Source organism: Neopelma chrysocephalum, unplaced genomic scaffold, assembly GCF_003984885.1.
Source record: "Neopelma chrysocephalum unplaced genomic scaffold, ASM398488v2 Primary Assembly neopelma1_96687, whole genome shotgun sequence".
In the NCBI taxonomy this organism is placed as follows: domain Eukaryota; kingdom Metazoa; phylum Chordata; class Aves; order Passeriformes; family Pipridae; genus Neopelma; species Neopelma chrysocephalum.
In genome coordinates, this window is record NW_020925332.1 from 273299 (window position 1) to 300015 (window position 26717).

The window sequence follows — 26717 nt, forward strand, 5'->3', positions numbered from 1 at the left end:
TGCTCCATCCACATTCTGTATTTTTTACAGAATTACTGAATTATTAGATAATTCAGTGACGAGTAAAACACACTTGCAGAAACATTGTCAAGCCTTAAATAGGACTGAAAGTGCTTCACCCACTGTTCTTCTCCTATGGCCTATGTGATCTCCCTCTTGACTTTCTCACTATTCTGGAGGCCACTCAGCCATCCCGTGACACTGTATGCACACCTTACAGGCCTATCTGACCAAATGAAGAGCAGAAACAATGACAGGGCTCTTCTACTTAACAATTAACAGATATTGCAGTGTTGTATTTTGTAGCCAACTGACTCCATTTTATTTAAATGCAAGTCTTCAATAGCCTATGCTCAAATGAGACAAGCTTGCTTAGTCAAATCAGAAGAGATGTCATCAAGGTTAGGCAGATTTGAACAAATACCAGCAACCCAAAACTTTCCAAGTCTCCACATTCTGCCAGACCCTGGGTATTGAATAAATGAAATAGTTGCATAGAACAGCCACCGTGGATAGAAACAAAACAAAAACAACCCCAGACCCACCTTCAATTCTGTTATGCTACTGTGCTGTGTGATGGCAACTGTAGCTGCTGCTTTACAACATGTCCCATTTCTCCTCAGACAGCTGAACTTACAGCTGGACTTTGTCATGTTCAAACTGCAGCCAGCTTCTACAGTGCTTCTCTTGGATGCAGGATGTGGTACATCATGGAGATGTCTGTAGAGCCTGTCTGTAGCTATTTTGTCTTGTAGTGGGAAGCAGCATAGCAAGAAATTAGGGAACAGGAAGGAAAAACTGAGGACAAACTCCATATAATTGCCTCCCACTTGTCTGACAAGGTCTGAGCCACAATGGATTCCAGGCACAGAGAGAAGATGGAAAAATGGCTTTAAACTTTGAAACATTCATTGCTTTCAAAACAATGTTCAAAGATATCTTGGATATGCTCAATTCAAATAACTCACATCAGTGAATTTAATCTCTGGAAAACAAAGTTGTAGTTTGGTGTTTTCTCAGATGTTCCAAGGTTTGGAGTGTAAATGGAAAATGAAATCATGATTTGTTATAGAAGTGGACTGCAAAAAGCATGAGAGAGTCACAAATTCTGCAGTTTGGCAGATGCCCTGCAAGCCTCTCTTGGCATCCAAGCCTAGGGGTAGACCAGTCTGAGACCAGATTTAAGCCATCAGCACTTGTGGCTCAGAAGTTATGCACTGTGAACCAGAAATACCTTACTTAACTTTTTTGGTTTGGTTTAAGGTTTTTTTGTTAGCTGAAGCATTTAAATCAGTGTCTGCCTTAGAAGGGAGAGGCTGCCTGCCTGCTCTGAGCCTACACATCTGCAGTGAGACCTAATTTGAGAGAGGACAGGAACTACATTGAGTTGCTGAGAAGACCCTGGGCAGGAGTCCTTGAACAGTCCTTGAAGAGATAAACTTTTACATTCCAGGAAAAGGCTAAAAGTCACACCTCTCTCTGCTCCTGACTGTTACGAAGAAATCAAGATGATTTAGACAACCTGCTGCAAACCCTCTTCTTCTTTCTGAAGCAAGATGTGCCCTTACACTGTTCAGTGGTCGGGAGCACCAACCAGTGCTGCTGGCAAACCACTGACTTTAAGAAATATGAGCCAAGACTTCCCATGCTGTACTTGTGCAGGACAGAAGGACCCCCAGCAACAACCTGCCAACTCCTAAGCAGGCAGACAAAATTTCATGTACAAATTTTAAGACCAAACTTTGTTTTAAAATACAAAAATGGACAGAACACAGTTGATAACCTCACTTACAAAAATCCTGGGATAAACCCTATGACACTGACAGTTTTCTTATTTTTATTGGCCTGCCTGCAATTTTTTTTATGGTTTTATTTTTATTGATCCATTTCTGATGTTTAGTTACTGAGAACACTTGAACTTCAGTAACACAAAAGGATCTGTGAGTGATCTGTGTCTTCACAAATTAAATTTAGACAAGAACAGGCTAGGACTGCAGTTCTTTGTCCCTGGGTCATGACAACAAAAAATGCCCTGTGCACACACTGGAGAATGAGGCAGGAACAGTCCCTTCCTCAGGTATGTGTGGCCATGGGGGCCAACGTTCCCTTTAAAGGACTGCAGGTGTCTGGTGTCTGATGACTGCTAAAATGCTAATGGTAATGTTATCTTAGTTGTACTTCTAAGTAAGTTGTCTGCTAAGCCCTTGGTTTCACCTTGTAAAATAAAACGGAGGTTATGTTCATTTCATAGAGGCCATAATTTTGTGGGTTTGTTTGGGTTTTTTTAAACAAAAAATTCTGTCAGATTGCTTGTGTACTTTTACACGACACTGCAATGAAAAAAGAAAGCATGAATGTGGAGAGAAAGAAAAAACCTGAGAAACTGAAGCTTGTGGCCTGGTGCTCACAATTCACAGGCATGAAGCAGCAACACCACAGCTATTGCTTTGATCTGTCTCCCTATTAATTCCTCTTCCCACAATAGAACCACTGACATTTCACTGGTATTCAGATGTGATTAAAATATATTCTGATACCTATAAATAGAAATGTTGGTTCAAGCACTAATTAAAACCAAATATAGCATTTGGAAAACTGTATCAACAAAAAAGTAAAAGGGTGCAGTAAACAGCAGTTGAAATGTTGCCCCTTTTTTCTCTTTTCTCTGAGAAAAAGACAGACCTCTGTTCTATAGATCTTTATGTTAATGTTTGGATTTCCAGGTGTTTACAAGCATCCACCCAGCAACTTCAGCACAAGAGTAACAAGACAGACTATGGTCTCTCCTTCAATTCTGATTATTGCCATAAAGTTCCAATGGTAACAGGGTAAGTCATGCACACTGATTTTCTGCAGCCCTAATGGTAGTTTTTAATTAAATGTTAAGTTTACCTTGTTCCCACATTAGTTTGATCATCTGCCACTTCATAACTAACCCTTGTTTTTATGTACATGTATCTACACATCCTTTATTTTCCTGACTGATTCTACCTTCTCACCCCCCCTCCTGCACACTGTCTACTTGGAGCAAAGGCTTATTGTAAGGCAAGGGGACTTCACAGCTTTGCTGCCTCAGCTCTCAGAACTCTCACAGCTTGAGAAAACCAGGGGAGTTTAGGAAATAGCCAGCTCTGCATGTGGTGGTTAATATTTACTGGTTTGCCCCACAGAGATATAGAGCACTTTGGAGCAGGGATGCCAGCCTTTACAATATCATATAAAGCAGTGTTTTCCTCAGGGAATGTTCATATCACTGCACTTACTAGAGACAACTGTAAAGAACTTACTCCCCCTTAAACTCAAGCCCCAAACCAGAGCACACCACAGTCTCTCTGGGGAGCTGAGTGAGACTTCTGAGCACAGGAAGAGGGACAATACGAGCTGAAAATGGGGAATAATAATTTTGGAACATGACAGACACATTTGGAGACAATGTCACAACTAAAACAGACCGGGATCTACTATCCAGTCAGCATGCTACAGGAAAAATGGAACACTTGAGCAAATGTGCTGCCTGAGGTGCAGGTACAACAGTTTGGACACCCAGGCCATCTCTGCTGCCTTGGTGTGCAAACACACCTGGGCCTACCCAAAACACACAGACACACTAAGGTGTTAAGGCACATGAGGATGCAACAACACCGGAGTTCAGATCACCCCATTTCAGATTTAGACATGTGAAAAGAGAACATGGGTGAGCCTGGTTCCTAGCAGAACACTGTCACTCCCAGGCAATAGAACAGTGGTGTGCCTTGGGCAGATTTCTTCTGAGGAGACTCACCTCAGCATCCTGCTCCCGGAGCTGGTATGTTCTCTCCAAGCACTGCAGTGTTCTAGGACACAATGTCTTCTCCTCCAACAGAGACTCCAGAAGTAAGACCAGCTGGTCAGGGAGAAGCTGAGAGAAAAACAAATGCCATGTGTGAATGAAGATCTCTACTGACTGAGCAATTGAATGGAAACAAACCACAGAGGACAGGATTGTGATAACCTGCACTTCCAACACGTGCTTGAAATACAACATGGACTTCTAGCTGGTTTCTGAAAAACCTCAGGGTTTATGTGTCTGTGTTCTGAAAGATTGTGCTGGGGCACAGTTAAGACTTGTTTGTCATGGTTTTCGTTACTGTGGCTAGGTCAGATTTAAAACATGTTTATTGAGACATAATCATAGCTTAATAAGTAAGATTTTTATTGAATTAATAAATTAAGTAGTTCCATTTTGTTTGGGCTTGGAAGAGATAAAAAGAGAATCATCTACAGTGTGCAGTTTCAGGAATCAACTAGCCACATGAATGTATAATTTTTTAGAGTGGCATTTTTATCTCATATATAAGCATTTGCAGGGTACATTTGCAGCAAACAAAGAAACACAGCACAAATAAGTGACCCAGAGAACAAGTGTTGTAATGACACATTTTGAGGCACATTTGTGGGCAATGAGCCCCAAGTCATTCATCATTACATAGTGAAGACACATGAACATTGTGTTTGTGGCACACAGAGAATAATATCTACCTACACGTGGATATATATATATACAATAGTTAGTTGCCTGACTCCAGAACCTATGATTTTCAACTTGAACCTAATGTAACCTAAAAAGAACAAGAAGTCTGTTGTAGCAAGTGCTTAAGTGCTTTGTTTAATAGGCTCATTGGATGAACAAATAAATAATTCAGACAGAGCTCAGAGAGAAATCACACCAGCTGCCAAGAAAAAAATCTACTGGAAATTCAGGATTCAAGGTGATCAGTCAGAAGTTTTTTATATGCCCCATAACTTTCCCCATTATTCATCATTGCAGGGCACCAAGAGAGAAAGGGGAAAGGAAGGAAGAATGTCAGTTTAAGCTTTTGCACACAAGAAGAAACCAACACTGTTCACTTCTAATGCTCTGAAGACAGACTAATGAAAAAAGACATCCTGTACTTTGACACCACCTCCAGCTTTTACATCTGACCATTTCTGCTCCCCCCTTGCTGCCTGCCCATGTCCCCATCCCTGCTGAGCAGGGATGAATTTGGCCACAGGAGATGCCTCACATCCCACAGCCAGGGCTGTTCATGTGGCCTGAGCAAGTCTGGATCCCTGAGCTCTGACAGCAAGTCCATGAAGATACCACAGATCTTCTGGTAAGTATTGACCTGCAAAGTATTGCCACTAACAACCAACACAGCAACATCACATTTTCTTCCCTTTGAGACTGATGTAATTTAGCATTAGTACCTAAATCAGAACAAAGAGGAAAAGAGATCTCTAGGATTTTAAGGCTCTGCCTCACATTTTGATTTCCATTTTTTTATTATTCAAGTTGGTTGTATTCTTGAAGACTAGAAAACCCTCACATCTTACTGGCTCTTACTGGAACATTTTCTAAGTGATACTGAAGCCTGACAAGAAAATGGCACTGTTAAAAATGGTCAGACATTTAAAAATATTGAATATTTCAATTTCAGGACAACTACTAAAATGACAGCTTGGACGTTTATTACATAGTTCAACAGCAACTGCCTGGGGGTTGGTGAGACATGCTAAAAAATATAAAAGGGAAAGCTTCTGGGAAGTGGCTCTGCTTGGAAACTGAATTAATTCTGAACACTAATAAAATGTGAAATATTGCAGAACGCCACGCACGAAAAGGTAACTTTTGATTTAGAAAGCTTTGCCTGCTAACTACAAAGACAGCAGAACAGCATTTAATTTAACTATAGAACAGCTGCTCAAATACATAGGTACAGAACAGCTGAGGGTCACTATTTTATAATATAACTCCAGTATAATAGCTGTACAGATTCAGCCAGAGAAAGATATTGTTCAGGGAAACATTACAGAATCTCACTGAAGCCAACAAGAGCAGCAGCAGAGCAGCAGCCATGCCCTTAATTTACCTCTGCCTAGTGCTGCATCATGGCTGGAGACTTTTCAGAATTACAGGATAAACACTTACCAGTTCAGATTTGAGACTGCAGAGTGAAAAACCAATCAATCAAACAAAACAAACAAAACCCCCCACAAACAATTAAAAAAAACCCCAAACTAAACCAAACAAACAAAAAAAACCCACAAAACCCAACCCAAACCTGCCTGAGCTCAAGAAGCGTTTGGACAACGCTCTCAGGCACACGGGGGGATCCTCTTCTTTTCCTCAAACAAAGCAATATGAATATCACTATCTCCAGAGCAGCTTTTTAATGGTTATACATAAGCTTAAAAAAATTGCACTTGAATTTTCTGCCAAAAATCCCACTCTTCTTATTTTTTGTTTTCCCCACTACCATCTTATTTGTCCTGCCCATCTGTTACTTCTCATCTTCATACCAGGAGGATTGTTTGGGGTCAATTTTCCATTTGTTTGCCTTATGCTTTAATACAAAAGGGTCCATGCTACCAAAACATAAATGCTGTAGGGAACAGAACAAAAATTTCTTTTCAAGTATCGTGAAGCTGTTTTCCTTTACAACTCATATTCTGTGAATGCACTGAGAAATATCTAACACACATAAAAAAGCACACAACACAGCTACAGCAAGTTACAGCAGCATAAACTTTTTTTTTTCACTTTATCAATGTGTGTTTCCGTGTTAAAGACATTCAGAAAACAACCATAACACCCTAAACACAAAATTCCAGTGTTCCTCTTAAAGTAAGTTTAAAAAAATCCCCGTATTCTGAGCTGCACTGGAGAGTGCTCGATCAAAATGTTCATATACATGATTATTAAAGCAGATCACTTCAGTCAGGAAATGTGGTCAGGATCAAGAAATATTTTCATTGTGTCAATGATTGCTGCAAGGGGATCTATTTATACTGTAAAGTAGATAGTTCCTGTCCCAACCTATGGCTGCTGCATGGACATCACAAACTTTTCCCAGGGCTGCCCCTCCCCCAGTTGTGAGCACTGACACTACAAAGAGGAGATAAATTAATAAGCTGCGACCAAGCACACCAGAGGTTTTCTGTCACGTCCCAGGTAATCAAACATTTTCCCCACTACAGAGCTGTATCCCAGCACTGTACACATTATCCTGCCCTTAAGACTATAAAACCTCTCCTTGCAGCCTTTTGAAAGAGTTCACTTTGTCCTGCCACCAAACAGCCATTTGTGCCCTGCTCCCCCCCGTTACCTGATGTGGTTCTTTTAAAGTTTGGATAACGCAGCTGTTACCCTTAAAACAAACTGAAGATTATATAATTTATATCAGGGAATATCAGAACTAGGTCTGCATTTGAAAAAGGCAAGATGAAAGAATTAAAGAAAATGTAACCAAATCGAAAATATAACTCAGACTATTGCAGAAACAGCTTACTGTGGCTGAGGTTCACAGCGCACTAAGTATCTGGGAAGTAAGAAAAGCATACTTTGTATTTTATTCATATCAGCACACCAGACACTTAAGCCGTTACACTGTGTTACAAGGGTATCTCAATGCATTACTAGGTTCTACAGGGTTTCTGCAAATAATCTTTGAAAATAAGCCCTATGAATTTTCTGAGTACAACCCCTAACCTGTAAAAAGCACAAAGAAAGCAAATCTTTCCTCTTCCAAGGTCTGGTGCAGCAGCTACGGAGGTCATCAACCTCACACCCCAAACGACCACCCACGTCAAGGAGTGTATTTATCAATTCCTACATTAACAAATGCAATAAATGCCAGATTCACCCTTTATACTAGAAAAAAAACGCCACTGAAACATTTGACTACTGACCTTTCACAGCCATGAAATGTGACACAGACACATCTATCTGAGTATCCACAGTCCCAGCACTTGCACTGCACCCCTCAGCCAGGACACAAATCACTAAAGTTGTCCAGCTGGTATGCTGAATATCCCATTTGCTCCTGCCTGCATTTGAATGAAGTCATTGAAAGCCTCCTTGGAGGGGAAATCTGCCTCAGACTAATGCAGCAACCGATTGACAGTGGCGTGATTTCTATTATTACTCCATTATCACACTGGGATCTGTGCCTAAATGAGCATACTTCCTCCCTGATGCCATTTCCTTTTATCCTGGCTCTAATCTAAAAGTGGATCAATGAGAGTAATATATATGATGTCACTTCAATTTACAGCCATTGCCTCCTTCTCTCGCAGGCACAGATGGATCGATTCTTCCCAAAAATGGTTAAGAAATGCACAGGGAGATTCTCCTCCGAGAAAAGAGTTCTCTGCTATATTTGTCTGCGTAACCACAGCAAGGAACTGTTTACACTGAGCAAAAAAACAGGGGGGAAAGGAAAAAAAAAGTCACTACTGTGCACTGGAAAATGCTGGCTGAAAAATAAGAAAAACAAGGCCCAACAACACTGAATTAAAGCAATTTAACCTTTGAAAATTATACAGAAACGTTTAAAGTTTCTAAGGCACAATATATTTCTCCTGCATTTCTTTGGGGGAAGGTAGTCTTGAGTCCCACATCCAGAAACATGAAATGTATTTTCATTTACATTTTTACAAAATTGTCCAAAGTCAAACCAAATTCCTACCCACTCCTCTCTTAGGAAAGAAAGGGAAAACCCCCATTCCATAGTTCAAGGGCTTCCTTAAAACAGAGTTTAATCATAGAATTCTTTAGGTTGGAAAGAACCTCTAAGATCATCGAGTCCAATGCCAACCCTGCACTGCCACGTCCACCACTAAACCACGTCCCCAAGCACCAACATGTCTTTTAAACACCTCCAGGGATGGTGACTCAACCACTTCCCTGTGCAGCCTGTTCAATTTTCTCATAAATTGCAGATAAGAAAGCAATGCCACTGGTCCAGGAGACAGGATTTATAGGTCCAGGCCACCTCTGCAGCTATACCCCAAACCAGTCAAACAAATCCCTGAGTGAATCTCATGTTGTAAACTCTGCCCATAGACAATTTGCCTTGAAGGCTCTTTTCTGCAGGCTAAAGAAAAAACTTCTGTAAAACAAATCCCCCATTCCTCAAACCGTCCAGAAAATTGTTAACTCAGAAATTCAAGAAAACACTATTTACTCAACATTTTTAAACAGACTTTGCCACTGTTTACCTCAAAGCTATAATTGTTTACCTCAATATTATTCAGATGCCGATCAGGACAGTCACTTCTTTTAAATAAAAAGGCCTGCCCCAGCCCCCAGGGCTAAATGCACTCATATCAAGTACCACGTGAATTCAATAAAAATGTCCACGCCAACAGCTGCTAACTAGCACAGGGCAACACTCTACTGAGGAGTTTCACTCTGAAAGAACTAGCCTGCACTTGGATTAATATGCAGAAAAATAATCTGCAGTTGACACAAAAATGCTTTGAACTGGTTTGCAAAGTAAAGCCCATCTTTGCCAGAGGCTGACAGAATTTCAGAAGCGCACACACAGTCTGTTCAACTTTATTTGGGGCAGTTTGTTTATGACTTTCCTCTTGCTGGAAAATCAGCTCCCCGTAAAATGCTTATGAAACATAACTAGTCCTCGGCATATTTAAGAGCAAAATAAATATCTCAGTCTGTAACTCGTTCTCATCCACTCCTGAACCACCCTTGCCTGATGTCTCTCCCCCGGTTGCTGCACAGATGGCTCTGCCTGTGCTCAGCAACTCATTTTTCACATCCATTTCAAAGACAGAAACCAGGAATTGTGCTGGCTAATTATCATGGGAAAGAAAAATTCCCAGGAACTTGGCTTCAAAAAGCCTTATTTCAAAAAGTAACGAGTGCAACAAGTTAATCACCATGTCATTGGTGTTACACTTCCAAACGCTTTTTCGTGGACATTTACGTCCAGAATGACTTGCTTCGTACCAGTAGAACATAAAAACTACACTGAGATCAATTTATTTAATAAACAATTGCACTGGCATTTTGTTCCCAGTTTATAACATCAAAATTGAGGTTATCTAATTGATAACCTGTCAGAAATAATTTTACAGCCACTACCTACTCAAATAGAAAGAATTGATTTACATATAAAAACACTGCTGGATGAAGGACACAAATCCCTGTTTTGCTATCTGTGTTGACAGTCTGGTTACACAATACCAGTAAAATTTTTAAAAGGCCAGTCATTGCTACCAGTCCATAACCTGAATTTTTTTTCCTTAAACTACAGTACAAAGTATTTTCCCATCGTTTACTTAATGGAGAGAAGATCCACTTACAAGGAAATTCAACATCTGCAATCTAATATAAATGCACTGAAATGTCAAAAATTATTAAACTTTTATGATCTAACATACTGCTGAGCCAGCAAAATGAAAAACAGGTGGCTTCCACTACAGGTTCAGTCAGGTTATACAGTGCTTTCTCTCAACCTTAGTTTTTTCAAAGAAACGTTTCACTTTACCCTCAAGCATAATAATTCCCTTTTAAACATAATAGGCCACACATTTCTCCGTTCTATGCAGATTATCATCCCTGCCACTTACCACCATGCTTCCAGCATGTACTGCTTCTGCTTCCAGGTTAAATGGCCACGTCAAGACAAAGTGGACACAAGAAGCCAGATTGCACACCTGAAGTCACACATCCCAGGGCCATCACTGAGGCACACCTGGAACAGCACTGCTGTGACACAAGCTGAAGGTGAAGCTGCCAACAAGATCTTCAGTCACCCCATTCACCAGAAGTGCCCAGCAGTGGAGAGGAGATCAGAGTATCAGCCCTGTGGTCAGTGCTCTCCAGCTGCAGGAGAGCAGCTGGCACTAAGGTGACCTTTTTTCTCATCTAACACCCCACACAACACAGGCACTGCAGGGTCAGCAAACTGTCCATCTAACCACAAAAATCAAAGCCAAGGAGCCCTTGGATACTGCATATTAAAGGATTCATAGAGAAGACTTGCTAACAAGTCTTAGTCAGCAATTGGTGGAAAGATTTCACACTCACATTGTAGCTGACATGCAAGTATTTGCCTCCTAATCTGTCCACCCAAAACACTTACAGGTCTTAGCTGCTCGAAATCATGTGCTGATGCTGATCATGGCAGTATAAACCACTCTCCTTGAATGATCATTATCTGAAAACCAAAAGGCACCAAAGAGTGTCCCCTGACTCAACAAAGGGAAGTCACAGACCACAGCAGACACTGAAAACTGAAGAGCTGAAGAACCATAACCACTGAATACTAGTCACAACCATCAGTGAGAGCACCCTCAGGCCTCAGCAGATTTCCTTTATTTCTCTGACTGTAAGTACTAGAAGCAGAAAGATGGACAAAAACTTGAGAGCCAAAGAAAATTAACTCATTTTTCTAAGCTTTGACAAATTGCAAACTACTGGTCAAGTAACCTCATCCCCAGTACTGAAAATGAAAAATCTTGTATCTGGAAACTAGCCCAGGCAGTTAAGCTACCTCTTCAGTGCAAAATATCCTTGCAATAGAACTGAGCAAGCTTGAAGAAGTATCATCTTTTTCCTTGAGAATCTGGCACACAACTGACAGTTTCTGGAAATTTGTTCAGCCTATACCTACCAATGCAGGGCATAGTCAATGCCCAGAGTTCAGCTAGGATTATGATCTTCACTGGGGGTTTCCCAACTCTCTTATGTGTGAGTAGGTCTTGGGGAAATCACATGTTCACTAGAACATGTCCGTCTGAGATAAGTCAAGTACAAAGGTGCTGTATCTGCCCCAAGCACGTGGCATCATTCAGGGAAAGAACCTGAAGAAGGAGAGAGAAAAGAACTTCTCTTTCCCCTCAGAACTTTCACCAGCCTGGCTGCTGCTGAATAAAGATTTATCAATTTTACTTTGATTGTGGTTGCATGATACAACACCACCAGGGAGGGCTGTCTGGGGTTCATCATAAAGCACCACTGATGTCACAAGCCTTCCTGAAGGAAAGGATTAAAACAGATGGGATCCTGCACTTCCATCTCTTAACCATTTACTCCAGGAATCCACAAGAATCAATTCTGTTTTCTACCCTTTTTAATTCCAGAACAACAGCCGAGAGTGCTTTCATGTTTAATTTTGCCACTTGTCTTTTAAAATTCGTAGATCAACTGCATGTCCAGACCTCAACCAGGAATATTTTTTTTTCTGACCTGAAATCTGTCTCTGGTGCACCGTGTGTCCAACCCAGCCTGTGCACACTCACAGCAATTTTTCCAACACTCCACACTAAGCACAGACAACATCACAACAGATGTAGCTCTAGCAGTCTAGAGATGCAGACATGCCAATCCACCACCATCAGCTTCTAGAATTCTTTTTTTAACTAAGATCTCAAAATGGCCACAACTAAAACTATCCAGCTGACTGAGAGAACTCTTTCACTCTGGCTGAGAGTCACCCAGTTCCACAGCCACTTCTCAGCCCAGTTACCTCAGCATCTCAAAATGAAGCCTTTGGCACTTTGGAAGATAACTGGCACCAGACACTGCACCGTGACTCCAGCAACACAGGTCACCTTACAGCTGTCATACTGGTCTGTAAGTTTGTACACTGGTTCCCACCACAATCCCCACAAAACCAAGCCCTGCAGCCCACACGGGAGACACCGAGGCAGCCAGGGCAGCTCAGAGGTCAGAGCACAGGGCTGATAATGCCAGCTAATAATGCTAATAATGCCAGCTAATAATGCTAATAATGGCAGCTAATAATGCCAAGGGCGTGGGCTTGATCCCTGTAGAGCCCATTCCCTTCAGAGCTGGGCTTGATGATCCCCGTGGGTCCCTCCCAGCTCAGAATGCTCTGGCTGCTGCCTGGGGATCACAGTGACAGCCAAGGCTCTTCCTCTGTTCCACAACTCTCCACTCAAAGCACACTGACTTCTTGAAAGGGAGCCTGAATTTTTCAGTGGTTGATCTAAAACCTGCACTGTCAGCTAAGTAATGGTCACAGGCATCACCACCTCCCACTCCAGATGCAGGGCAAGTGTCTCAGTTTTGCCTGCTCTGGAACAAATACAGAGCAACTTGTACTTAAGGGGAAAAGGAAAAGAAAAAGAAAAAAAAAAAGAGGAAAAAAAAGCAACTCTTTCTCCCTCCCAAAAAACCCTTCCTGAAACAAACCACTTCCCTGCACACAGCTCTCTGCAGGGGCAGAGGATGAGACAAGGAACAACACACGACATGTTTGTTCACTGCTTAATACATTCATGAGAGCTACTCAAATCCTATAGTGACGAGTGTGATATGGAATAAAACAGGCTTATCCCTGTACTTTATATTGCTGATTTTAAAAATATGGATACGCTTTTAATTAAAATTGTTGCAAAAGAAAATTAACACTGAGAAAAACCAAAATGAAGCCCTTAAAATATCTGAGAAAAAAACGTATGGGTGTTGCATGAGACCCTTATTACACACAGTGCTATTTAAAAATATGCTGTAGTTATTAGCAAGGATAAAGCTGCCAGATTTCCTCTTTCAAACACTGTATTTGCCCTATACCAGATCATTAGAACTAACTATAAAAATAATCAAAGCTTACTGGACATTAACTTTTCCAAACTGCAATTTGACTCATGGATTTTTAGCTTGAAGGAGTGCAAGAATTAAGTGCCTGAGACAGGATTTTCACACTAATAGCAAGTGCAGGAGTAGGGCTTCTAAATAAAAGAAAGGGCAAACCAAAACCTAAAAGTTAGTTGAAACACTAATGTTTTCAGAAGTAATTACCAGACAAAATGAGTTTAAAATGTGACAAAAGTTTAAGATGTGATTGTGCTCGTGTTACTCAGATGAGACTTTCTGTAATGTGAAGGATGATGTGTGAACTATTAAAAGGGATCAGGAGTTACTTTATCTGTGTACTGACTGGTACCTCCACATATAGACACGGCATTCATAATTACTCTTAGATCCAGATAATGGATTTGTTTCTTCATAACTATGGGAAAACTCTATTACATCAAAGCATTAGCCTCTGAAGAGCTCTCTTGAAAGAAGGCCCAAAATCAGTACTTTCTGGTGTTTATAGAAATGTGTGCTGGTTTTATGACAACGTAAGTGACAGAATCTGAAACAATATTTTAGACACACTAAGTAACTACTAAGTTGATGAAGGGGTGGGAATAAAAATAAGATATTTAAGGCATAAATTCCCTTATAAATTCATTCTCACATGTGGGCTAAAAGTAGAGGTTTTAAATATGATGCCTCAGAGTTTTTTGAGTTTTTTGACTTTTGTAGATTTTAGAAGTAGTTCTATAGTAAATGCAGATCTTAATGTAGCTGCATTATATCCCTTACCCTGTAGCATAATGTTTACACACAACCAGCCCTATTATCCCATTCCACAGCAATCCCTCCAAATTCCTTTAGCATGTTTAGTCTTCTTTTCAAGGCAGAATTGCAGAAAAGCCTGGACCAGAAAATATCACACGGACACAGAGACCTTCAAGCCCAGAACTTTGGAGGAGCTCCAAGGACTGTGGGTGCTGTGAAGAAGATGCAGAGGAGGAAGAAGGGGTCCCAAGGACCCCAAACCCAGTTCCCAAAGGGGTGTGTCGGGGGCAGAACTGGGGGTGGACAAATTGGGATTGGATGGACCTTGTCATAAAATCACAGAGCCACTGTCTGGGGGTGTCAGGAGTATTCCCTGGCCTGGAGGCTGACTAAAGGACCTGCTCTCTTCAGCTTACCTTACACACTAAATTGGCCTGGAGTCATTCTCTCTGTACTCTCTTAAGGCAACAATATATTAATTGCATGCAATTCATTATGCTAATTTGTAGTATTGGTATATGCATATAAGCATACAAAGATATGCTGATATCATTGACATTTTTTTACCTGTCTCCAAACAGTGGAGGGGAGGGTTGGGAGGTTTTGTTTATTTGTTTGTTTGGGTTTTGGGGAGTCGGTTGGTTGGTCTGTTGGTTTTTATGAATCTGTAAGGAAGATTCAATGAGGTGCTTAAAATACCTTTATTTCATACCCTCCCTCCATCAGGTTTATGCATCACATTCCAGAGTACCTGGAACTATTTACCACATTTATACAAAATGCAGGTACCTGCAACTTGATTTCCAGAAGCAGGTACAAAGACAAGTTTTCCTGCTGAAATGGAGGAGCATTCTATGTTCTCCATTTTCAAACAGAGATTTTCTATCATGTTGTCCATCAATAATTTACTGCAACTTTCATTTTTAAAGATACTTGAACATTTCCAATACTTTACAAATGACTGAGGAAGCAATGGGAAAAGCAGTTCTTGCAGAAAAATAAAAATAAATCCTCAGTCAACACCTACACTCTGAAGTTTATTTTTATTCTATAAACATGGAGAGAAAATATTCCATTTATTGTCATTCATTTCCATCCTTTTTTCCCCCTTAGCAAAAGGTGCTGACATGTGCAAAGCAGAGAAAACTCTGTATTCTGACCTGTGCATTTTTGGGTTCCACTCCAGATATTTAATGCCCTGCTTAAGCTGGACTCTTGTATATGGACTTGGAGGAACCAGTGTGGGCCACAGCAGGACTTCATGGCAAGAAGGCACTTGAGAAAATCACTGCTACTGATAGCAGAGGAGCTTATCCTCCACAAAACAGCATTTACTTATTTATTTCTAAGGCTGCATGCTACTTAACTTCTCCTTCTTCAGAAAAGGAGGGGGAGGAGGAAATATTGATCTCCAGGAAGGATATGTGGAGAATTTGCTGACCTATGGCCTCGTTCCATACTCCTTATGGAAGGAGAGCTCCCACTAACTTCAAGGGATTATTTTCATGAGTAAGAAGAACTTAATCACTGACCTTACATAGAAATGTAGAAACAACCAAGCAGACAATAGCAGGGAACAGTGAGCTGAGTGTGCAGCAGTGGAGGGTTATTTATAATACCAATGGCTGGGTAACCATCAAGTGCAGTACTTCAGCAGTAATTCATAGTCTTATCTGCTAATGGAAATAGTTGACTGAAAGTCAGCTTTAGCAAGAACCTGCAGTGCTGTGCACAGTGACAGAACCAAGCTGATCACACAAAAATTTTAAACAGTGCAACCCCACAGCTAAGTTAAGAAATGTCTTGGTAACAATCACTTAAACCTACTTTGAGGTAAATAATGAATGCTTTTGAATACTGAAACCCAACCCATTCTGCTGTACAAGCAAAATATCTGCTCAGTATGGATCTTGCTCTTGAGAAGCAAAGGCAAGCAGCCACTCTATCAGCTCTTTTCATCTGGCAAAATCAGTCTCTAGAGGTTTCATTTCAGATATGTGTATGCTGCTAAATGGATGTACATGACTAAAATGGACCTTAAGTTTCCATTATAAACTGCAGCTCTCAGGTGTTTATAATTTAACTATAAAAATTCCCCTCCAGCAAGAAACTTGGCATTGAGGTTCTCAGTCTATAACAGATTTTAAGAATATTACTTTCATTATTATTTTTCCAGATAGAATGTCCAAGGCGGTTTACTGATCTAACACAAATGTCTTATCACCAAACTCCTACTTTTTAAAAATGAAAACTTAACTGTCGGTTACTCTAGCACAAGTCTAATGACATCTGCAAGTCTTTGAAGCCATGATAACAAACAGTGAATAGCTATGGTTACATTAAAGAGTAAGTATTTTCCAGTGGCAAAATTAATCCTTCATCGTTCCACCTTAAAAAAACACAAAATGATAGCAATTCTTTCTTTTCTTTCAAATTAGGCAGTAGAGATTTCGCTTGCTCTGTGGGTTTTTTTTCCCCATGCTTAAAGGTAAACCCCTGAGTATGCCTTAAAATCTCAGCCACATCATCACCTGCCCCAACAACAACCCAGCACAGCAGCATCGATGGGCACAGCGCTGCAAACACGGGGTGTGATTAACTCCATCTGCATGAGTTCCTCACCAAAAGGCAGCCTACACCTGCCCACAGGTTTAAGTATTTGGGCCTCTTAAATGTCCCTTTCACAAGGACATTGCAGGGTTAATAAATGAATTGCAAAAACACTTCAGAATTTTGCAGCAATAATATAGTTATCGTTTTTTTCAAACTAGCTCAAAACACGAGGATTCTATTTTATATTATACAGTCAGACCAATTTCTAATGAAAGCTGCTTATTCTCTGCAGAATCTGATGAAGTCATTAATTTGTATACTACTTTAGCCAGCCCAGTCTGAAAATACACTGAAATAAACAACTTATCATTGGAAATTCAACACTTCTTACTACCCTGGTGTTTTTAAACACTGACATCTTAGCACCAACGATGTGTTGCAGGTTCTGTGCACCACTGACTCCAGCCTGGAAAGCTGCTGCAGCCCTGACTTTCAGATGTACACACACCTGCAAGTCCCAGAAAGCTGGGAACTGAATGTGCTCAACACCTCTGAAAACTAAGGGTCCCCACAGACCCCCAGTGTGAACATCACAGTGCCCAAGCAGAGCAGGCACTACACACCCAGATCTGCTTCTCTTTATTCTCGTTCAGCCATCAACTGCAACAAGGGTGAAGTGCTGCCCACAACCACCTCAGCTATGAGCCAATGGATCTGCCTTCATTTTGCCAATTATCTTTGCATAAATTCCAGAGAAGCCAAAAGATCCACTTTAAAGAAGGAAAAACATGTTCAACTGCCTCAGACTTCATAATTAAAAAAATTTAACCCCAAAAACAAAATCCAAACAGGCAGAGAAAGCTGATTACATCTGTATTAGATATATTTTTCCCCCCGTAAACTGTTCCTAAAGAAGTTTCCTGTATTTCATACAGCTCTGAAGTAATGAACAGACACCAGCTGTGCTGTAAATGCCCTCTCAGCTGAGTGTTACTGTTTCAATGTGAGTTAAAAGTGATTGAACTCCATTAGAGTGATTTAACTCTGCCAGAGACGGCGACTTCCCTTCATAAACACACCTGAAACAAGTGATTCACGATAAAACCGAGTTCTTACCCACTTCTAACTGCAAATGGGCAATAGAGGCAAGAAAGGAATTTCACCCACAGTCAGAGCACTGCAACCTGTAACCACTGAATTTCTCCAAGAACTGGTAACGCTCGTGACAAAAGGAACAGACTGAAAAGGCCAAAAGACAAGGTTGTACTTACTGCAAATGCAATTTCAGTTCCACTCAGTGAGCGAAAGCACAAAGTCCTTTAACCTGATTACAGCTGTGCTGTGGTGCCTCTAATATCTGTCTTCTCTTCAGACTAAATACACAAGCTCTTCTTCTTCATCTAAATCCAATCACAGACCAGTCTTGGTCATGCTCCACCCTTGCAATTACATATTTCTCTCAGTGATCATATTCCAGCTCTTTCCTTCCCTCCTCCTTTTCCATGCTGTAGCCTTTTTTATTCAACGCCCTTCTGGGAGCATTATCTCTCATCTAATAATCACCTTAATTTGAAATTTTAATTTTGGCATTTAAACAACACGAAACTAGTTTTGACAAATCTTACAACTCCAGGGGCAGTAACAACATAAGAGCCTTTTTCATCTCCCCCCAAACGTACATGCATTTCTAGAAGGCAAAAACAAGAGAAGAAATGTTACCCTGTTGCTTTCTGTAACAAGATGAGAGCGTCCATTTACGGAAGGGCTCTATTAATTCCAGGCAGTAGCCCACTGACTTCAAGGAAAGATAATCAATAACCATACCCTTTTACTTTAATAACTGAAAAACCAAGTAGGTACACAAAGGTTTGCCAAGGACATCACGTATTTATTTCATAATCTTTGGAATAACTGTGCCTTATTTCATTGTAAATAAAATTTTTATGCATATAGAAGCAATTAAAGGAAAAGTAACAATCTAATGCAAGTGTAGTTTCTGTTAATTATGAATGTTATATAATTTAGATGCTTACAGTAAATGATGAGTGCTGGTCTGTGTGATTCCACAACAACCAGCCCAAGGTACAGCGAGTCTGGCTGGAAGAAACAACAGCAGCAATGGTATTTTGGCAGGGCTGTATTGTTATTAGAGCCTTTGCATTACATACTGCCTTTCTGTATTAGCCTTTGTAGTCAGAAAATAGTTTGTCCAAATAGAAACAGGGTGTTTACAACGCTGATCAGTTCTGAGTGCATCTGCACTGAGCAAAATGTCCAGGATCTGAATGGCTCTGAGATGTGTCTCCCGGGGAGGAACAGGAAAGTGGCAACAAAGACATGTTGGGATACAACACAGGGCAATTCTTTCACAAGGCTGCCCAAGTTCCACGCAGTGCTTATGACTGTTTTCCTCTGGAAAACTGGTTTTCCCTTTTCTCAGTGCCCTTGGGATCTCTGACCGTACAGTTTGAACTGACACGAACAGTAAGGCAGGGGCAGAGGGAGGGGTGGTGGGGCAGGGTTAGATAGACAAACCCCCAAGCTGTTGGGACTGGGTTTGTCAGCATTTACACAGCTAAATCTGTATGGCCAAGGCAATTAGAGCTTATTGGCCTGAGCACTGAAATCACTGACTTACGCCTGGCAACCCTGCAAAGGACAACCCTTGCTGCTGCTCATGGTGAGGAACCCAAATTAAGGGCCTCTCAAGGGACACAATAGTGCCATTTACGTATTTATTTTTTAAAGCTCAGGTTTCCAGTTCCACCACCAAGTGCTCTCTGTGCAGCCCAGTGACAATGTGGTGATCACACACGTGCTGTGTGTCACAGCATGGCTGTAAACTGCAGGGGCAGACAGCAAGTGGGATTAGTTTAAGCTATATTTTGGGTATGTAAAATTGCAAAGGCCAGAATGGAAGCTGGTGAGTCAGGCTGCTGAAAACATGGGAAAACATACCTTTAGCTGGCTTTTAGCCAGTTACTTCTTGAACGCCTCTCCCTTTTTCAACCTGTACCTGCTACTGTTTAAAGCAGTAAATCAAATACTAGTTTTTTAAAAAAATGGGTTGTAGGTTATCCATAAGAGAAAAATGTGAGTTCCATTACATTAACTTCCCCCCCCCCCCCCCTCCCTACACAGACATTGGGGTTTGGGGTTTTTTTCTGGTTTTGGTGATTGGATTTTCCTCTATTTTTGGAATGTTTACTTAATGTTTGACATCTTACTGTTTCCTCCGGACAGGCAGTTCCTCTACTTGGTTTTGTTTTGTTTTGAAATTACTCACACAGCAATAGGGAAAAGAAAAAAAAGAAGCAGTAATAACTTTTGAAAGCCCTCTCCAGGAAACTGGGCTGTAAAACCACAAAATCTGGCAGGATGACAAGGCAGAGGGGAGCCTCATATATTTTTATCTAACGTTTTGAAGCTGACAAAATTTCAAGTTGAGCATTTAGGGGAAAAAAAAAAGGAAAATGAACATACTTTGCTCAATTGAAAAAGAGGGCCTTGGCAGGGAATAGAACAGATGGGAACAAAGAAGCAAACTTGTACTACAAAATTCATCAGAAGGTAAGAAAACACTATGGAAAAAAAATCCATTGGTAGGACAACATCTTCTTCCCACAGAGACTTTACACATTCCACCCTTTCACCACTTTCCAGAGCACCCACATTTTTCCTACAGAATGATTTTGTCAAACTGTATTTTGCTGTTACTCATTTTCTACCACATTTTAATATATAAACCTTAATAAAAAGCAAATACAGAAGTAATTAAATGGCTATAAACAAAAGTGAAAACGGTTGTATTTTGGTAATTACTATGAAAAATCTACATACTTCCACTTCTCATACAAAAAAACCTTCCACACTCCACAATTAGCTTATACTTGAAACAATGCTCAAAGCTGTGTTTAAAGTACCTGGCTATGAAAGGCAGATAGAAGTACTCTTGACTGAAGGGGAATAACTATTCAATGAAAAGTAAGAAGAAAAAAAAGATATTGGAAAAAGTCATGCATGGAGACTGCAGGCTCAAACCAAGCCTCTGCACTTTTCCACATTAACTTTGATACTAATTTTCCAGCTATATTAACATACCCCATACAATTTCATAATTAAATTATATAATGTGACACCTCAAAAAACACGTTAGGTAAATAACACAGGCACTTTAATTTAGCAGAAGAGAACTTGGCCACTTATTTAAGATTAGGTGCTGTTACTGATAAACTGCTGCTCTGAAAAAAGTCCTACAGTGAATAACTATAAATCAATTTTCTTCGTTTATACAAATCAACAAATACATAGAGAAACTAATATGCAGCACATTTTTAAATACAGATTTTATTGCAACTCGAATGGAGTAACAAGAGAAGTTACTGTTCAGTTGTCTGATACGGACATTTTTTGCATATTTGCAGCTTCATCACAACTTGCAAACAAACTGTTTTGCAGAGCAAATTACCTGGTCCTGATGTAAAATGGAGATCATGGTTTTACACTACTTTTCTGACAGATGTGCATGCAATACTTTGCCATTACTGAGAAATTAATAAATTCATACAAACTCTTTAAGAACAAGCAAGACGACATCTAAAACACAATACACTGAACTTGCAGCAGTTGATAAATGGCAGAACAGATCTGACTGAACTGATTTCAGGCTAAAAGTTCTGAAGAAGACATCAGAGAACCATCTTGTAACAATAATGTTAAAGAAACAGAAATAACTAAGCAGAGGAGACAAGTTATTTGGGACGATATATTAAAGCCAAACAAGTTTCTGTAGTGAACATTAATAGCCACTTTATTTTTCTTTATGCTCCACAGACTACTTAATGCTCAAAACCAGACTTGCTCGCAGTTTTTAGAAAGTAGGGAATCTGAGCTGCAACTGCCTTGCTTTAAGCACTTGAGACATAACAGCCTTGATTTTACATCAGTACTTGTTGAGACAAAATTCCCACAGATTTCAGTGAGACTCATCTGCATAAGGATCGCAGGGTGGGGCACACGGCACCTTCTGAGCAATCATTTTAAAATACACACGCTGTGATCATTTGAATTTATTTTGACATGTTATGTTCTTTGGCTCACTTTAAGCTTTCATCGCAGTGCTGAAACATGAAAACATTAAAGAGCATAACATAAAACAAAGTGCTGCAGGCAACAGACTTGCTCAAATCTAGCAGAGCTTGAAGTCAACACATCACACTCTCCCAACCACCTTGTTCATGGATTTTATTATTCAGGACACCTGTACATGGTGTCCATTCTCATTTGGGGATAATCAAATATACCAGTATGGGTCAGATTAACTTTATATATTGGAATAAAAAGGTTTCAAAATAATATCTGTGTGCAGAGCAGTATATAATTATGTGAACCTATATGCCAATAGAGTGATAAAATTCAGTACAGTTAATATTTTCCAACTCATAACACAAAAAGTTTTTAGAAACTAGCAGGAAGCTGCTATGGAATCTAAACCAAGAAAGCCTAAGAAGCATGTATCATCAAGGCATTTTCTGACATATGTTTTGGTCACCAGAGATCTACCCAAAAACTTATTCTAGTAAATTGATTTTAGATGTCCCTAAATGCTCTAGAGAAATGATTCGTGGCCATGAAGGTAAATAGACAGATGCTAAGCCCTGACTTCAGCAACTGGAAATGTCCAGATTTGCATGAGAAAACAGGGAAAACAGGAACTCTGAAAGGCTCTAGATGGAACACTCACAGTTTACATCTCAGCTATAAACCCAAAATACAACATATGGTTACAATAAGCCATCGCATGAGGAAAATTAGAGGGTTTTATTTATACACACGCTATGCAGCCAATCCTGACACCTTTACACAGCCAAACTTCCATGATTTTTGCTTGTACAGCAGTGGCAGAATGGGATCTCCAATTCTGGTACTATTCCTTACTGGCATTAGGAGCAAATGCAGCTCTCTCCATATGACATTATTCAAAGGGAGATAAACACCACTTTTTAAAAAAATCTGTCTTTGAAGCAGCAATTGAAGATAAATATCTACTTGCAATAGACATTTGCAATAAAAACTAATTTCAGGCTCCTACTACGAAATCATGATTTAAGCATGATTTTGTTTCCATTCAGGAAGCCTAAACTAATTTAGCAGTTCCTGAACACTGTTACAGAAAGACAAAGCACCCAGTAGCTCACAGCCACAATTCCTGGTTCAACAGCCACGTTTGCCACACAGTCGGGTCATGCTGAAAATTTGTTTGCTTTAGCTACCATTACACCAGGGATTTGTGCCATTACACTGTTATCCCATTACATCCAGATTTCAGACGTGAGCAGATTGCCCAGAGACGGAAAAGCGGAAGAGTTCCGACCCTCACGCACGTCACGCGCTGAATTACATCTGTGAGGAAACCTCTGGCACGTTCCCCACACTGAGGAGACTGTCAGTAATGCACCCCAACACTCACAAGGTTGACGTGTTTTCCCACTATTGTCTGCTTTCATGTTCCATATCCAATAACAACAGCAATGAATACACTCATAACAATTACTTGATTGTTGTTATCATGATTCAGTAAGCTCTGAGTCCAGGACTACTTTTAATTTTAAAAGTTGTGGTTGGTAATTTATCCTGTGCATAAAAGACATCTTTTTGGTGAGTAAGGGCAGGCAGGGCAGAAACTGTGATCAAAAATGTCAAAATAGGCAACAGTCTATGAAGCACAAACTGAAGTCTCATATTGTTTTTCAGAGACTTTCAGAACAGTTTTTGAATAAAGGCACTTAGTCCCTTCAGCTCTTCCATAATTATATGGAGGAGTCCATCAAGTCAGTTGGAAAATCAAGACACCTAACTGTGTTAAATTTCCTAACTCTAGGACTTCCAGTGTTCCTTTCAAAATGAAAGGTAAATACTGACAACCAAATTAAAACAACGAATTCAGATAGTCAAAATCACTGATCAAGGGATGTCTAATTAGATTAATAACTCAGCTCAGGAAATACTGTAAGATGAAGTTGTCTGCACTCCTAGAAATAAAAAACTAGTTTCAGCAAAAACTGACATCTCCCTGTAAATTACTCTTAACCCCCTCAAAAACAAAGAGGAAAAGATACTGTTACCTAAAGTCTGAAAATTCAGAAAATATATTCATTCATGGAAAATACTTCTGCAAGTGACATGAACTAAAATTATTTCCTCTGTTTATTACACAGAAAACAAGATATCCAGGTATCTTTTTAACTTCCTGGAAATAGTACATTCTCCCTCTTATCAAGGAAAGTGAGCATTGGTCTTGTTGTAGCTAATATTACTAACACAAAAACTTACTCAACAGGACAGAGCTGGACACTGTGTTTTTACAGAGGCATGTCACAGCAGCTTCCAGCATGCCCCAAACAGTTCCTATCTGCAGTTAAGACAGCTAGTCAAATTTGTGCAACCGAGGTAAAAGCATCATACCCTCCATGCTTTCCAGTGTATTCGCAGAGAAATAACTTCATTTGCAAGCAACGGATCCAGAGTTCATTCATCACTAATCTTAGTGTGTAATTTAATCCCATGACAATCACATCATCATCGAGATCACTCATGTGGCCATGACTGTAAATGCACTATTTGTGGCCAGTCCAAAGCACAGACAGGATCAAAGGAACTGTATAAAAGTGGACCCACCAGGGCAACTTTACATGCTGTCTCCATAGACTACTGCTTCCATGGCATGGGTTTTTCTCCACATCAAAGTTGTGCCAGGCTCCATAACATCTGAAGTAAACACAAGTTTCCTTCTCAGGAAAACAAGCCAGGACAACCCCAACATTTGCTCAAGGGAACGAGTTGTCTTGCTGCTTTACGTCAGAGTAAAACTAGTTTATTTCTAAGACAACAAGAAACTGCAGAAACCTTGTGCATGATGGAAACACACTGTCAGCCCTTCCTCTTGCCCTGTGTTACTCTGGTGAAGGGAAGGAATGGTTTAGACTCACAGGAGCTTGATTCCAGGAGAGCTGGCACAGCCCTGAGCAACCTACACACGAGGGATCTCCCTCCCAGAGGCACAGGACTGACATTTTGGACAAAGCCTCAGCCCTAATTATTTGAAGTTTAAAACTAAAGCTAAGTGCCACTGGACCCTAGTGGAAATTAAAACCTGTCTGCTCTGGCTTGGCCTGACATTTCTGTCACTCACGCAAATCACTAAGGAGCATTCACTAAGCCTATTAAGAGACCAGTTGGCAGCAAAGAGATAGGTGCAAGCATAAGTAGCAAGGACACTCTATCTAGTTGAAGATGTCCCTGCCCATGGCAGGAGGGTAGGACTAGATGACCTTTGAAGGCCTCTTCCAATCCAAACCATCCGGTGACTCTTTGATCTTCCAAAGGACCATGAATCTTACTCAGCACTGGATGTATAACTCCAAGGTCTGTGCTATAAACCCACTGACTACCCCATTCCAGCTCCCTTTTGTTGCAGCAGCCTATTCAGCAGAAATAGAAAGCATAATCAGCAGGGTAAGGACACATTAACTTGCTGAAATTGGGCTAAAAAGCATCTCTTTTTGGATGAGCCCTATAACTGCAATTCTCACATGAGTCAGCAGCCAGATAAGTAGGTATTAATTTAGCAACCAAATAATTCCAGAATATGTGAAATGAAGCCCCTGTTTCTATCAGCTCAGGCTCAGCTGCCCTTCCTGTTACTTCTGAGCTGTGTAGTGAGCTCTGACTATGCAGAACAGAAAATCAGAATGAGTTCTTTAGAAGTGGCCATTCCTTTCCACAGTCCTTTCATGCCACTGTTGAACATGGTTCTGTTTAACTCTGTATTATCTCTGTGTAAAGATAACAAAAGCTACATTTATAAATTCACCAAATTCTAAGTATCACAGAATGCTGGAGATGGAAAGGACCTTAAAGATCATCCTGTAAAATACAAATCATTAATGCTACATTACTCAACTAGGCCCTCAAAATACAACATATTTAGCAAAGAGGATTATTTAAGGGATTGTAGGTTCAGAAAGGCATTGATACATCCAAATATGATTAACAGGAGTCAAATGCACAGAAATGCTGCTTTCTACATGAGTGTTAAGCTGAGGAAAACAACCAGTCCTGTAATACACAACAGTTTTAACCTGGAATCTGAAAAGAAAAATAGCCATAGTGTTCACTTATTTTGCAACCCAATAAGAATACTCTGTGTGGTATTGCCTCCCTTTAATGCAATATGTATGATATTGAAACCAAATATATTTGTTTCAGCCTCTGAAATTGAAATCTGCTCCTCAGCTCAAGTCTCACAGTGATTGAGAAACATTATTTCAGGAATGACCACACCTCAGAGTTTGAAGAGGCTGCCAACTTTATTTTTCATTTGATGGCAGGACTTAAAAAATAATAATTTTTAAAATGTAAGCAAATCAGCAGTTAAAGAAGATATTTTTAAATAGTAAGGAATGCCTTTTCATGACTTAATTTATTTCCAGGTTGCCTTCTGACCTTGTCATGGCGCTCAAAAGACTTAAGGAGAAACTCGAAAGAAGAGAGGAGAAACAAAAAGATTTTACACAGATCCCCAGAAGGCAAATTTGCCCCTCCTTTACTTTTCCTTAAATAAACTCTGGCTGCAAAACAGAACCATAATTTTTAATACCTCTTGAAAGCAGGCAGAAATAGATTTGGCCTCATGATTACGTGGTGGGCAGAGAGGAAAAGAAATACTGTGAGCTGGTAGGGCTGCCAATAGAACTTTGAAGCTATGGAAACCTTATAATTCTTTCTAAATCTGGTTTTGCTATTCAGTTGCTAATAGCAACTACTATTTGAACCAGCAGTAAAAAAGCAGAGGTCTGGCCCACTGCAATTGGCAGTTTGACACAAAATAATGAAGAGGTTAGTTATATTTTCATACTGATCAGTCTAAATATATCTAAAAGAACAATAACATTCATTTGAAGCTGCAGACGTCTCCTCATGGGGTAAATTTCCATGTCATGAGGCCAACACAAATGCACAG

At 40.2% G+C, this 26717-nt stretch overlaps 1 protein-coding gene across 6 annotated transcripts in view; it reads right to left on the reverse strand.

Moving 5' to 3' along the window:
• AOPEP (aminopeptidase O (putative)) overlaps window positions 1-26717 on the reverse strand; it is a 147326-nt gene that overhangs the window by 20349 nt on the left and 100260 nt on the right. For 5 of the 6 annotated variants that reach the window (XM_027709104.1, XM_027709102.1, XM_027709106.1 and 2 more), the window contains one exon: window positions 3782-3898. In XM_027709104.1, coding sequence (XP_027564905.1) covers window positions 3782-3898 — 117 coding nt within the window. Of the gene's footprint in view, window positions 1-3781; window positions 3899-26717 lie in introns of those variants that run through there. The other variant, XM_027709107.1, reaches the window with a different exon arrangement.